This window comes from Gossypium raimondii, chromosome 6 (genome assembly GCF_025698545.1).
Source record: "Gossypium raimondii isolate GPD5lz chromosome 6, ASM2569854v1, whole genome shotgun sequence".
NCBI lineage: Eukaryota > Viridiplantae > Streptophyta > Magnoliopsida > Malvales > Malvaceae > Gossypium > Gossypium raimondii.
Genome location: NC_068570.1, coordinates 7,259,150 through 7,274,859, shown reverse-complemented (window position 1 = coordinate 7,274,859; position 15,710 = coordinate 7,259,150). Strand labels below are relative to the sequence as shown.

Here is a 15,710-nt window from a genome sequence, read left to right as displayed (position 1 = left end):
GCGATCGAGTCAGGTGAGGGTGTTACTCTTTGAGATTGTATCATATCATCCTCTAAAAAAAAGTTATTTTTCAAACTCAGAGTGCTACATCATCAAACTTTTAGATTTTTCAAGTTCAGGGATCAAAATGGACCTAGTTGTCAAGTTTAAAATGGACAAAAAAAAAGCACATATACTAAAGTGAACCTAATTATCAAGTTCAGGGGCAATATGGACTTGCTTGCCAAGTTCAAGGGCCAAAAGTTATATTATCCTCTATTTTTCACTTCCATTAATAGGATGGACTTAAATACATTATTTTCAAGTTCACAGGTGAAAGGGGATAAAAAAAAAATTTAGAGGTCAATGTGGACCTACTTACCAAATTCAGGAGCCAAAAATTATATTACCTCTTATCATTATTGTTTCGTTTTAGTTTAAGTAAAATGAATTAACTTCACTAGAGATGGGATAATATTGAAAAGAAAAAAAAAACATTACCAAGAAAATGTAAGACTGTCGAAATAAATAGTATCGAAATTACCTCTATATTCCAAAATCTTGACGTAGTTAGCAAGATAAAAGTACCGATTCAAAATAATATTTGTCTTCCGCAAAATCTCACATTGTCTTGTAACCAAACCCACCTTAATTATATTCCCCTTTCATAATATAATAAATGGTTACTGCGAAGGATTATAGTTGGAATTTGGAAGATATATGTAAGAGTCGTATCGCAGAACATACCCGTCCACAGATTGAATTAATTGTCAAGTCCAGAAATTAATCCAACATCGCGAGTGTTCAGACATGGAAAATGAGTATTTGAATTCTAAAATGATTACAGGGTATTACATATATGAAGAATTAAGAAAATTGGAAGGCAAAGCAATAACCCGTTTTGAATGAATGACTCAGGATTTCAAATCCAAAATGAACAAAAATCTATGCCGTTTAAATCTCTCTATTCTTCAAATACCAGAGGGGATTAGCCACTAGAACACAATATAAGCCTGAATTGGAACTACTACATAATCTCAAATTCACAGGTGGAAAATCAGCCCCACCACTGAAAAATGAACCCTAGATGTGGAAATTTTAAAAGGGAGAAGAAAAAGCCAAAAAACTTATTATCTGAATTTGAACTATATTATATATGATACAAATCCTCTAAAAGGATTGATGATCTATCTGGCTAACTACCGTGTGGTGGTCCACTCCCGGTCAAATTTGTAACCACCCACACAACAATTAAGAGGATTTATTCAACTGTAGACTGCTGGGAAGGAATCTGACGTGACTACAATGTTTTAACTTGGGCAGAGCTTCTTGTGACTTACCGAGCATGAGATCGACGTAAATTGCAGTCATAGTGGCTTTGCTGCTGTTTGGTACCAGGGACAATGCTTGTGTCACAAAATGGTGGGCCCGCTCAAGTTCACCTTGTATTGCAGACACAGCGGCAAGATTAGTGTAAAGGGTTCCACGTGCCTCTTCTGGCTTCAGAAACATGAATTCCTGCAAGCCCTCATGAGAAGGATTCTTGGCAGCTGCTGCTCCTCCAATTGGTTCTTCGCAATCAACAGGTTTTTCTACTCGCCACTGCTCAAAGTCCTCTTGACTAAACGGCAATTCAATGTTATTGCCCCCAGACAAATAAATGGCCAAATGCTCCGCAGCTTCCTTAGGTTTGTTCAGTAAGCAAAGAGCCTCTGCTGCATAGACGTGACCAAGAAAGATATAAATTCTTGAACAACCTGGTAGTTCTAACAGCAATAGTGCAGCAGAGAGGGCCTTCAAAGGATTATCTAGTTCTAACTCTACATATGCCAGATTAGCAAGAAGAGCTTGCTTAATCATCTGATTTTCTCTTCTGCGAATATCTTCATAATAGGAGATGGAGTTCTGAACAATCTCCTGATTAGCTCCCCCCTTTGACTCTTTCAAATCTCCATTTGAGTTAACTAGACCAACTAACATGGTTGAAGCCCTGGATTCGATGACAGGTAACTTCTTATGGATTAGGTTCTTGGAAGATGCACCATCACTTGATTCACTCTCCTCCACGAATGAATTGGAGGGTAAAACAGATTTAGAATTACTCCACTCAGAACGGTTCAGCAAGTGCAATGCATTATAGAGACACTGCCTAGCAAGGGATAATGAAAGTTTAGGCTGCCCATCACCACCTAAAGCCCAACCATTCTTTTCAACAGAATCTACATGTCCATTTCTTGAAACCCCATATTCTATTAGAAGTTTCCTCCACCTACCCTTGCCAATAACATTGGCTCTAATTTCTGATTTGTCTGATGGAGTTTGATTTCCTTTTACAAGTCCTTTTTCTACAGCCATTAGACAACATTCAGCAAGCCGAAGCCACAGGTGGGGTCTTTTGTAGAAAATTGAACTTGCCTTCTGGAAACAGCGAGCAGCAAGTATCGGTTTCCCACATGCCAAGTACTGCAACCCACAGTTATATGTTATGAGCAGAGATTTGTCCTGTGAGAATGTTAATAGCTTTAGAGGCTTCTCCTTCCGAAGAGATGAACAAATACTGAGTGCCTTGGAAAAGAAAACTGCAGATGTATGATACTTCCCAAGCTTATAGTAAATGCAGCCTAGATTGTTGTTGAACATGCTTGAAGTTGCTGCATCTGTCCGATTACTTGATGCCATCAACAACTTGATGGCTTTTCGATGGTTTCCACGAGCATACTCAAGCTGGGCCTTCAAAAGGAGAGCCATAGATGAATCTCTCCCTCGAGCAATGTTCATAGCATGCTTCACTTCGCGTTTTGCTAGCTTTACATTTCTAGTGAGCAGCAAAAACCGAACCTTGTAAAGTTGCAACATCAGCTTTAAATCAACACCAGAGATTGATCTATCAACCGTGATCCGGGCATGATCATTTGCAGATGTAAGATCAGTAGGCCGTGGTAAGTTCTGTCCACCAATATCCAGGGTCGAAAACATTTCATCCAGTCGGTCTTCTGATAAAGTTCTAGATAGAGGATTCTCAGAGGCATTTACACTAGCAGCTAAGTCTGAACTAGACGCATCTGAGACGAAAGAGCTGCTAGGAACAGAGGAAGATTTTCCAACTAGATTCGTGGATTGCAGGGTAGTGGTCATGTTACCATTTTCCCCTTGGCTCACATTGCCAACACCAAATGCTTTTTCCAAATAATTTAAAACATCCTGCACATAACTAAAGCTGCTTAGTGTCAAGTGTATAAGATACGAACATTAATTTTAAACAAAACATTAACATGGTAAAACCTCCCATAACATCTAGACCAACAGTGGATGCCGTAAACGATAGTTTTCAAAAGATCAGCAAAGATGCTAGAAATTATCTCCTATTTACATCTTCAAACCAAGTATGACCTACAAGATGTTAAACCATCTTGTCACCAATTTATTACAAAGTACTTTCAAACAATAAGCAACATAAGGTGTATTACATAAGAACTGAACAGAGTACAAACCGGGTTTATAATAATCCAAACTCTGAACAGAGTTAGATAGCTATGCTGAAATGGAAACCTAAAATATGAAAGAAATCCAAAAGCCAATACCATATAATAAAAATTTAGCCCCAAACTATCTAAATAACCAATGAAAAGCAGTACAGCTATAGAATCCTAAATTCACAACCAGAAAAGACTAAGCATTTTTCATGGGACAAGGAAGTTTAAGATAAATCACTCCATTTCTCTAGGGACATTTAAGCAGGATTGAGGGAAAGGGAAACGCTGAGCAGAAATAGTTCTTTGCTAAGATATAAATGTGACAATTGCAAGAAGTGAGGGCTAACAGTAGCATCAAAAGTATGCAATAACATAAGAGCGTTCTGTATATTATTTAAGACATGCTAATACAAACATAAAAAAAAATTACAAAAGAAATAATAACAATAATAACAATAAAGGCTTATCTAATTAATTGTTATTTGTGACAAACTGACAATTCAAGCTAGCCTTATCACAGGACACAGACCACTTTGAAATACCATTAATTACAGAGGCATTTGTGGACAGTGTTGGGTGGTCAGAAAGAAAATGCTGACATCCTATACATAAAATGCAAGATGGAAATAGCAATAAGAACAATGAGCACAAAATAGTAAGGACAAGAAACTGAATGAACATTTACTCTAAAAACGTGCTTATCAAATTTGTAAGGCAGACAAACCACAAATCACAGTATGCAAGCTCCTTTTAATCATATTTTTCTTTCCCCAACCTCCAAGCACAAGGCCAGCAATTAGTCATAGCCATCTTACCATGATCATTCTTAACAATAAAGCACTTCGATGTCATCTTAAAATGTGCTTATCAAAATTGTAAGTAGACAAATTTGCACATCACTATACACAAGCTAGTTTTTTATCATCTTTTACTTTCCTCAACCCCCAAGTACAAGGTAAATTGGTCCAATAGATATTAGCAAGGAATTTTCAATTTGGAAGGAATTCCAAGCAACAACACTACAAATATTTAGAACTTACAGCAGCTTTCGAAGCATCACGGCAAGCTAACACAACATCCAGCAGCAATAAGCAGATATGAAGGGCTGTTGTCTGCATATAAATAAAAAGGGAAGCAATTAAAACAAACCAACAAATGTTTAAACAAAATGACAATAAAAAAAAATAAATACCTCATCTATTGGTTCAATGTTTTGATACAGAGGTTCAAGAACTGATAATGCCTTTGAGTATTCATGAAGGTGGAACCAAATGACTGCCTATATTAAATCAATTCACAACAAACATGTTACTGCAAGCCATTGATGAAAAGATATCCTGAGCTCTTGAAAGTACAAAAAGAGGGCATACTATGTTTAGTGCAGCCACAGAGGCATCAGATTCAACTGTGTAAATAACACTGGCGCTATCTGAAGAAGAGAACTGCTGAATAGTTGTACCACTGCCTTTTGAGCCCGAAGTAAATTTATTACCACCATTGCTACCAGACTCCGCCTGTTCCCTAGATGCATGAACAAGCTCCTCACTTCTCTTCTGAATCAGCAGAAATGAGAGAAAGATGTAAAAAAATATTGCAGGAGTAGATTAAATTAAAATAAATTATGGACATAGCAATGCAAATCTCTATCCAACTAGCAATAAATCTCCTACTCAAAATTGTTTTTTCCTATTTAGAGCGACTGGGAGAAATAAAATGAATTCATCACAAGACTCAACTACAGGAGCCTCAGGCCCAAATCAAATGTGATCAAATACATAAATGTCATAGCAAATCTCCTAGTGTAAATACTAACTAGTGGTGATTTCATAATGGTAATCACAGTTCATATTGCTGAAAGTCTAACCCAATTGTGATAGCAATTGAAAAACAACCTATAAACAACTTTCATTTAAGCATAGGAGAATTGCTTCACAAAAAATATTTCAATCAAGTAGAAGATGAAAATAAGTTTTTCATATTTGTTTAAAATTTTGCTATAGTATCTGCAGCAGTAGATGTCCACTCACCTTCCATTTCAACTGGGGAAAACATGACTTCAATGTTATTTAATAGACGGGCCAAGACAATCATTCTTTACAGAAGGTACATAACTTGATTAATAATGAGAAAATTCGTGGGAGAGCACAGCCAAGGAAACCAGGAGGTAAAAAATCATGTGTACCTTGACATCGTTAAGGACTTCAAGCAACTTCTTTGGATCTGAGCAACCATCCCGAAATATTTCCGCAATTGCAATATTATGAAGAACCTGTTGAACAATCGATTGGATCAAAATACTTTTAACGGCACCCACAGAGAGGGAAAACTTAAAAAAGAAGTAAAAAGCTACTCAAGTGAAGTTATTGATTAATGTATTCATGCTTACAAATCCTGCCGCAGCTGAACTTATTCATGCTGACAAATTTGATAAAATAAAAATCCATTCTGATCAAATAAATACTCAATTTTACTACAGCATGTTATAAGTACTAGTTAGCACTACAAAAACTATTTCGACATGCTACCAAAAGTTCCATCCCAGATATATTTAGATAATTTCTTCACTACATTGAGTAGAATCTGAAAGTTGTATAACAATAATTTCAGCCTTGAAGCCGTCAAATCTTGAATGATAGAACCACTAGCACTTTTTTTTTTTTTTTGAATCAATTTATTATCCATTCTTTTACTTGGTTCATTTTTGAATTAAGACACTTTCTTGTTTTGGCTTGGATAAAATTAACATAATCTTTAAAATAGCCTAAAATGGAAAATTAATTTAAAGCTGTTTTAAAATTTTAAAAATTGCATTTTGAAAATCATTAATTTTATTTTAATAGTAATATAGAATTTTTTCTAAATTAATATATAGCCAGCCAGAGTAGCCTAAAAAGTTTTAAAAGAAAAAAGCATCTCAATTTAATATAATATACATTCAGCAAAAACTAGTTGCCAGTTAACATTCTCACACTCATTTCATTGAATTTTTTATTTAGTTGACCCAATACGAGTAACTAAACATTGAAATTTATGATATCAACAATTTAGGAGGTCATGAAACATCATTGTACTCAGAAACTACTTAAAAATTAGAGGAACTGGAAATGCTCTTAGTCGACTCCAGCTCAACATTATTTCTTTTGATGCATTACAAAAAGTATCCGTAACATGCTAGTATTTACTAAAACTCTCTGATAACTTGAGAATAAAATATTAACCATTTCCTTGCTGAAAGAGAGAGCCCATAATATTTTGTAACATATCATAGCACATGACACAAATGTCAGTGTATAGTTCTCCAGCCTAACAATAAAACGATGATAGCACTGTAACCAACTCTGAATTTCATCTTTGATAACTACCCTCTAGTCCAACTTGACATATATTGACTAGGTTTTACTCAATTAAGCACCACAGGATAAATTGCATTTGAAATTCAATTAAACTAAATCATAACTCAAACATCCATATCATTCATTAGCAGGAGCCTAGGAGGAATTGCAATGGAATACACTATTTGGTAGTATGCTTAACATAAAAGAATCTACTGTCTCCATGAAAAAAAAAAGGACTATTCAGTGCACCACTGGGAAGCTAAAATCTCCACATGGGACACTACTAATCTGCTACATGCTTATTAAGTACACGATTACTATCCTATATGAAAGTTCAAAAACGCCCCAAGCAAGTTAACTGACAGCCATGAATGCCTTTAAGTGTAGATAATAAAATCGACAATGGAATTAATGAGTTAAATATATATAGTGAAAACACAATACAGCAATAGTAAGAATAGTTATGGGGTTTCTAAAATCCACGGTAACGTAAATGATGATAATCATTAACTATACAAAAAAGAAGTGAACATTAGAGTATTAAGCTTAATTCGTTTAAGAAATTCAGCAACCGTAATCAGCTGATAATCAAGTTTTAGCGAGTCGGAAAATTACACAACAAAACGCGATAAAATAAAGTTAAAATTCCAACTTAAGGAATAAACAAATAAAAAAAAGATAAGAGATAAGAAATGAATCGGGTCAATCGCATCTACTAACGAAACTAATACGTGCATGTGCGAAATAATTTGAAAAAAGAAAAATACCTTTGGATCGCCTTCCTTTTTCACCTTTAGCTGATCCAACACATCGACGCACTCGGAGAAATTTCTAGACTGGAAGTGAAGAGCGGCTTCTTTAGCGAGTGCAGCAGTAACGGGAAGGACGCCATCGTCTTCGCCGGCGGAACTATCTCGATTTGGAGCCGGCGACGATGATGAATCTCGCGAATCCATGACCAGATCAGACCAATCAAACTGGCTAAGAAAATTGAAATTAAAATTTAATAAAAAAAAAGAATCTCAGGCGTAGCGAATAAAAAAACCCTAGCTAAGAATGTGGTATAGCATTTTTTTTTAAAAAAATCATTTGGGGATTTTTGCTAGTAGAGAGTCCTGAAAAGGTTTAGGAGAAATTGCAAAAGAGGACAATGGGCGAGCGTTATTTTGGGATGGGTGTCTCCTGATTTGCAGAAATGAAGAAATGAGGGATAAATGTAAGAGACGGTAAAAACCTACGCCGACCCAATTCGGGGAGAGATAGACTCCAGGAGGGGGAATGAGAGATTTTGCCTTCCTTTTTTTTTCTTTTCTCTTTTCTCTTTTCCTTTGTTTTTTTTTCTTTGAAGTCCAAAATGAGTTGAAGTATTAAACTACGGAAGGGTATGGAATTCTTTTATCTTATAAAGATTCCAACTTAGAGTCTTTGCGATTAGTGTAATAATAATAAGAATGGCGAAATTAGAGATAAACCACCATCTTGGAGATAAACCTCACTCAAAGAGCCTTAAAATTTTCTTTTCTTTTTTAAATATTTAAAATGAAATTTCGAGATTTACTAATTTTTAAATTATTTAATATTTTAAGAGATAAAAAAATCTATATTACCAGTAAGAAATTTAATGATTTTATAATATTTCTAATTTACGTTGTAAAAGTCCTAATAATTTACTGTATTTTATAATAGTGTAAGAAATTCAATAATTTTGTGAGAAATTTAGTGAATTTGTAAAATAAAAAATAGTAATCCTGTAAGAAATTCAGTAATTCCGTATGATATTTAGTAAATTACAAAATTGTAATAATTTAGGTAAACATTAACATCGTATGAAATTATGTTATTTACTAAAATCATCACAAAGTTGTAAGAAATTCAATAATTTTATAAAAAAAAACACAAAGTTATATAAAATTGGGTATTTACTAAAATCATTACAAATACCACTGAAAATATTACAATTTGGTAAGAAATCCAATTATTTAAAAATAAAATACTTTTTTTTAAAATGAGTGGCCAAAAAGAAAAATTACTAAAGTTGGGGTGCCTAAAATGAGCGTATGTAGAGACAAACTAATGGCGGATGACTAAAATGATAAAATTATGAAATGAAAGTTACTAAAATGATAAAATTATATAATAACAATGGCCATATTGCAAACTTTTTATTTTCGGTGACCAAAGTAAAATTTGAAAATTAGGTGATTTACTTTTAAACTTTTCACCGAAATTAACAATTGGTTTGAGTGTTTAAAGTAAGGTGAAGATTCAAAATAATTTGCCTCACTCAAAATATTCATAAACTTTTGAAAAATTTTATGTATTTTTATTTTTAAAATCAGGATTAAATTAGATAATTTATAACTGTTGAGGGTTAAATTTATTATTATACCAATTTTGAATTGCAACCTCATCCGTTATAAAGTTAATGACGGTAAATAGAGTTATTTTGTAAGTTTTATAGTTAAAAGAAAAAAATTACTCAATATATATATGTAAGGAAGTCAATTAAAATGTCAAAAACAAATATAATTTATTATACAGGATATTCAAAATTTTTAAAATCAAGCATAGCAAATTATGTTTAGGACAAAAATGTTTTTATACTTTTTTGTTAGTGGTTTTAGCTTTAATATATGTATGAGATTTTGAAATTGGTGTAAATTGATATTTGTGTACATCTTTCATTATTTTGAAATTTTTAAAATAAAACAAAATTTCCTATGATTTTTCAATATAAAATCTTGTATTTTAAAATTTTAAATAAGTAAAATATTTAAGAATGTAGGTTTAACGTATGGCCTAAATTTTTTTTCATTTTAGATTTTTTGTCAAAAGTAACACCTAAATTATATTTAATTTAACCATTAATCAAACCGTTAAGTCTATTTTTTTATAGAATAAGTTTAATTCACAAATTGGTATCTAAAGTATGTTATTTTTCCTATTTTGGTACAATCATTTTTTTGCCACAAGGAGTACCTAAATTATTATTTTAATTCAATTATTAGTCATACCGTTAAATTTATTTAAAAATGATAACCATTAAAATTTTCATGTGTAAAAAAAAGACAAAAATCTTATTTTTATATATTTTTACTTAATCAAGGTTTTCGAATTGGACTAATGGTCAAATCGATATCACCAATTTCTTGTTTGATTAATTTGTTCTTTCTGATCAAATAAATTATTTAAAAAAATCATAAAAATAAAAAAATATTTAAAAATAGAGAAAATCAATTCAACAATCTTTTGTAGCTCGAATCATTCGGTCTGTACCAACTCGCAATTCAATTGATTTCAACAACTATCTTTGAACTAACACCCAGTTTAGTTTTCGGTCCAACCGACCCAACCGACCTATCCAGTTGTAAAAGAACTAGTTTTGATTGATGAAAGAACTGTTTTTTTATACTGTTGGTCGAACAAGCAAACGATAAAATTTGAAAATATAATTTGTACGGGCCCATTTTGACCTACCCAACTGACCAAACCCAACACTAGCCCAATCAGCCCAATAACCAACCCAAATCCAACAAACCAAATACAACAGGCCCAAAATCACAAACCTAATAAAAAATTCAGTCCAAATCAGAAAACAAAAAAAAAAAGAGAGAAGGGTAACCCTAACCCTAGGTGCGGCACACCTAGGGTCTTCCTCTACTGCTGCCGCCTCTGTCACCACCAACTCTGCCACCACCGCTCCACTGCTTGCACCAAGACCGCCTCCACTTGCACTGCCATCTACAAGAAGAAAAGACAACAAATAATATAAAAAATGTATTAGGGCTATATAAAGCCATTCAAACCAATGTAAAGGGGGGATTTTTCTGTTTTGAAATCGGTATAAAAAAACCGATTGAAACCATTGTAACGGAGGGCTTCTTTTTAAAAAAAACAGAAAATAAAAAAGGACACCTTCAAGTTTCTATCTCGATTTTTAGGTATTTATCTAGATATTTACTTTTATTTTTATTTTATTATATATATATATACGAAAACAAAAAAAAAAGAGAAAAATAAAAAAAAGACTCACTGGGGAAGGAACTTCGAACGCCTCTCCAGCGCTTCGTCGGCCGTCGGAGGCAGTGGCGGTGTGGCGAGCAAAGCGGCGGCGCAACAGGGGCCTTAGAACCCCAAAGGGCCGGACCTCTTGAGAGGAAAAAAGGGTTTTTTTTATTTTATTTTTTAAGAGAGGTGTTTGAAATGTTTTTGTGAAGCAAAAATGGGTTTAAATACCCTGTAAAACGGCGCCGTTTTTGAATCTAGGGTTCAAAGACCAAAACGGCGTCGTTTTGGTCTCTCGACCATGCATGGTGACCCGACCGTGGGGAAAGATCCGCGCGTTTTGCTTTCAGGGGATATTTGCGCCATAGGTCCCCCCTCCTTTGTGGCGTGTTCGATGCGATCCTTTTATTTTTTTGATTTTGGCCACATAGAATTTTCTTCTGTTTTAATATGGTCCAGAGACCATGCGCACGGGTCTACCAGAACGGTGCCGTTCCATCGACAGGGAATATTGCCTTTCAAGTCCCCTTCCTGTTGCGCGTGTCGCGATTTAATCCGTTTTTTATTTTTGATTTCGCCCCTTAAGATTTTGTTTATTTTCAATTTAATCCTTTTTGTTTTAGCTATTTTACTGTTAAACTAACTATTTTTAATCTTGTTATTACTATTATATTATACCATTAGCCTTATATTATTATTGTTATATTTTTATTTTTCACTTATTTAAATTTAAATAAACTTGTCCTATTATATTACTATTATATAACTATTTATATATCTTTACGCCTTATTTTATATATATGTTTATATTTTCTTATATATCTATACTCTTTTATATATGTATTTATATATATATGTTTTCTATACCTTATATATACATATATATTTATATACATATTCTTAATTTTCATATATATAGACACGTAATTCTATACTTTTTATATACTCTTTAATTTATATATATACATACTTTCATATATACATGTTTTATATATTTCCATTATTTTTATAATTCATATATATATCTTTATTTATTTTCTTCATGTACATATCCGCTATTGTTATTTTATCTTGCTTAGGTTTGTCTGTTTGGTATTTTTATATATTGTTCTCATTATTTATTTATATTTTGTTTTGCTCGTGATTATTTTACATACATTATCATCATTGTTTCATTACACCCATTTTTATTTAGATTTCAAAAAGAACTTTTAAAATATAAGTAATATTCGGTATTTTAGATCTTGAGAGAATCGAGCCCTAACGTATTGGGTTCGATTTTTTCGTTGAATCTAAATAATCGGGATTACTCTTTTAAAAATGATAAAAGCTCGTTATCAAGAATTCAATATGTTGTGTCCTAACGCATTGGATGTGACACGTTGTTTTCTCGAAACGAGGATTTTTCGAAATAAATGTAATATTCAATGTTTAATATTTTGATAAATTGTGCCCTAACGTATTGGGTTGCGATTTCTTCATTTGATTTAAAAAATTGAATATTCTTTTAAACTTTATTACACGATTTTTTTAAACTCAAGTTTTAAACGATATCGGGAATTAAAAAATGATCGTGTCCTAACTTACTGGTCGTGATCCCTTTTTTAAATCCAAGATAATTAAATATCTTTTAAATAAGCTTTTTTATTCGCGTATCGGGAATTCGAGACATTGTGTCCTAACTTACTGGATATGATTCTCTTTCTCGAATAACGTGAAATATCCCCTTTTACTTGAAAATTTTCAACGTTTTAATAAAATGATCGTATTTTTAAAATTCTCCAAAGTTCTCAATTTTCGACATTAAGACATTAAGTAATCAACTAGGTACCAATTTTGGGCGTATCGAGGGTGCTAATCCTTCCTCGTGCGTAACCGACTCCCGAACCCATTTTTCTGAATTTCGTGGACCAAAACTGTTGTTTTAATAAAATCAAATCGTTTATTAAAAACAACCACTTTTCAAGGTGACCCAATCACACCTTATCAAAAAGGATTAGTGGCGACTCCCGTTTTCATTTTCATTTTCAAAACCCAAGTCGACCCCGTTTTCATCCAAAAAAATGGTGTCAACAGCTTGGCGACTCCGCTGGGGACTTTAAATAAGAGAGTCAAGCCACGAGTTGATTATTTCATGTCTTTTTGTCGAAAGTTGAAAATTTGATTTAAATATACGATCCTCTCATTGCATTTCATTTGTTTTGAGTTATAGTTTTCATCATGCTTTGTATTTTAAATTTTTATATCTTTCTGCATTGCATTGCATGACCGTTGGTCACACCTTTTTAAGTGGGAGTGAGAAAGCTAGTCCTTCGTGAGGTTTTCACCTCCATGCAAGATAGTGGATCACTTTCGTGATACATCCGTACCTATGTCTTCGTGAGATTTTCATCTCCGTGCAGCCATAGGGAAATGTATTCCCCTGAACCGAACTCGGTCCATATGAACCTATAGTGGATGAAGATCGAGGAATTTGCTGGTTCGGGTACCATTATTTTAGAAACAAACCACATGTAGTGAACCTTAGGAGCCCACCCTAGATAGAACTACTTCGAACCCCTAGTATTCACCCGAAAAGATATTATATTTATTCATGTTTGCTTCTGTGTTGTACTAACCTATTTTCTTTTATTTTGTTATGGTTGCATTGCATTTTCATCATAAAGAGGTGTTGATTCAGGTTCGGTTGTTAAATAGAGAGCTTGTCATAAGGAAATGTGTCTTTTGATAAAGTGGAAAATAATACGGTGGCCCGAATATGTTCTGAGAAAACACAACAAGAGAAAGATGATAACTTAATAGAGGACAACACAACTATTGCTCTGTTGCCCAAGGATTCAAGGTGACAAAGATTATTCGAGAGCCGCTGAACTTTCTTAAAGAGAAGCCAATGAGCATCATGAGGATGAGCGAGCAACGAGTCAATGCCTGGATCAAGCAAAAAGGAGATAAAAGAGATGTCCCTTTTGAAGAGTTCGTGAGATTCATCTTAACGCACGAGTGAAGAAAAGGATCGTTGTCTTGGAATATAAAGGCAAAGCCGTCTATATATATTCGCTTTATGTAAAGAGATTTGTTTTCTAGTAAAGTTCATCTAATAGAATTGAACCAAGAATCAACGTCTCTTTTTTGCATTCATTTCATGCATTTGCATTACATAACATCATGTGCATTAAAGCCCATTAAAAGCTAATTGAGTAAAATTACTTCAGCTAATTTGGAAAATCAACATTCTTGTGGTACCCGAAGAAAAACATGGACCAAAGATTAAAAAACTTGAACGATTCCAAAGGGGGAGGCAAGACCAACTACAACTGCAAATACAAGAGCAGTAACTTAAGGTCCAGCAAGATAGAGTTTTGTGAAGGGGTCAAAAAATGTTCATATCAATGTCATACATGAAGACAACTGAAAATGGACCTTATTAGATGTTCGCCCTTATAAACTTGGGAGTGTTCTAAAGAAACCCCTGTAGTATTTAGAGCTTACTCAGAGTAATACTCAAAACACACTTGTTGCTTTTAGCCTAGAGGCAACAAGAAGTCTTTTGTGAAATAGGCTCATGTTTGAACATATTTATTTTAATGGAAATGCGTCTTTGCGATCTTTTTTTGAACCAATATTATTTTATTTCTTATGAATGATTATTTTTATTCTTTTATTCTTTCATCCAAATCATTCTTTCATTCATTCATAATCATACTGCGCAGATAATTATTCTTAAATTCATACATTTTTTGTATATTCTCTTGTACCAAAATAGGTCCCTGAATATCAACGACATGAATGACACTACTACAGACTTAGAACCTTCTTTTGAGCGAGACATGTGTTTAGAGGGATCTCACAACTTTGAAGATGACATAGATTGTAGCTTATCTCCGGACTTGTTGAGGATGGTAGAACAAGAGGATAAACAGATCCTACCTCTCAAGGAATCATTAGAAATTGTGAGCTTGGTGAATACTAGAATTGATCTGACCACAGAGACGAAGCAAGACCTTGTTGAGTTACCTCTAGAGTTCAAAGATGTCTTTGTATGATCATACCAGGGTATGTCTCGATTCTTGTCTTTGCCGGGGCAATGCCTTTCTCGTTGAGTCAGCATAGCTTTGCCCATTTGAAGTCGACTTTCCATCCTTTCAAGATGTTGTTGGATTTTATCCTGATTAAAGAGAAAGATCCAAAGTTTTCTGTCGTAGTTGCGTCCCAAAAGGGCTCTATGAAAGAAATCTGGTACCAAAGAAGGTTTTTCACATACAAGATAAAAGTGGAAGATCTTATGTGGAAGACTTTAGAATAACATTGATTCTGGTCGAAAAGCATGACCAGGACTGGCCTGATCTCGTGAGTTCAGACAAAAAAAAACAAAAAAAAACAAAAATCAAAAATAAAAAAATAAAAAAAATCAAAGTCAAAAATTTAAAAAAAAGGAGAGGTCAAGGCGAAAACCTGCAAAGGGCACTTTGACTAAAGGTGGATCTGAGTTGAAAACCCGAAAAAGGGCGACTCAAATTTTGAGCAAAATGGGGCGTGGACATCACCATTATCGAAGACTTCTAATGGGCATTGCTTCATTTTGAGAGGCTACTTCACGGATCAAGGTCATCCTATATCGATACAGAATTTCAGAGAGGATGGTATTGGAAAATGCATTGAACTTAAATGATAGCACGATAACTGAGGTCTGAAATCAATTTAGAAGCAGAGACCACGTTTTGTCACCGAATTACCTAGAGGTGAACAGGGACTGGCATGAGAAATTACCATTTGCCCTCATTGTTTGTCGAACATCTGTACTGGGGCAACACCTCTTTTTTTGGTTTACAGGATTGAGGTAGTTTTACCTATTAAAATCCCCTCACTGATTATTGGAGGGATCCAATCGCGATGTGATCAGTTGGCCTTAGGAAAAGGG

The 15,710-nt window shown here is 33.8% G+C and overlaps 1 protein-coding gene across 4 annotated transcripts; it reads right to left on the bottom strand.

Moving 5' to 3' along the window:
- Positions 1–782: 782 nt before the first annotated feature.
- Positions 783–8,166, bottom strand: LOC105773327 (uncharacterized). Of its 4 annotated transcripts, none has more exons than XM_012595103.2 (7): positions 8,026–8,166; positions 7,555–7,764; positions 5,635–5,721; positions 4,823–5,005; positions 4,645–4,731; positions 4,493–4,564; positions 783–3,180 (listed from the first exon to the last, which is right to left on the bottom strand). In XM_012595103.2, exons 2-7 carry the CDS (start codon positions 7,741–7,743, stop codon positions 1,231–1,233), a joined length of 2,568 nt encoding a protein of 855 aa, XP_012450557.1. In that variant the 5' UTR covers positions 7,744–7,764; positions 8,026–8,166; the 3' UTR covers positions 783–1,230. The 4 variants fall into 4 exon arrangements, with proteins under 4 accessions (XP_012450557.1, XP_012450556.1, XP_012450558.1 ...); XM_012595102.2 differs by having other exon boundaries at positions 7,555–7,768; positions 8,026–8,164; XM_012595104.2 differs by having other exon boundaries at positions 4,823–5,002; positions 7,555–8,163.
- Positions 8,167–15,710: the final 7,544 nt, after the last annotated feature.

Bases quoted from the DNA above. Each gene is read 5' to 3' on its own strand.
- LOC105773327 (XM_012595103.2), bottom strand. From the start codon at position 7,743: ATGGATTCGCGAGATTCATCATCGTCGCCGGCTCCAAATCGAGATAGT. The intron at 5,722-7,554 runs GTATTTTTCTTT...ATTGTTCAACAG, and splicing joins AAAAGGAAGGCGATCCAAAG to GTTCTTCATAATATTGCAAT. The intron at 4,732-4,822 runs GTATGCCCTCTT...GATTTAATATAG, and splicing joins CTGTGGCTGCACTAAACATA to GCAGTCATTTGGTTCCACCT.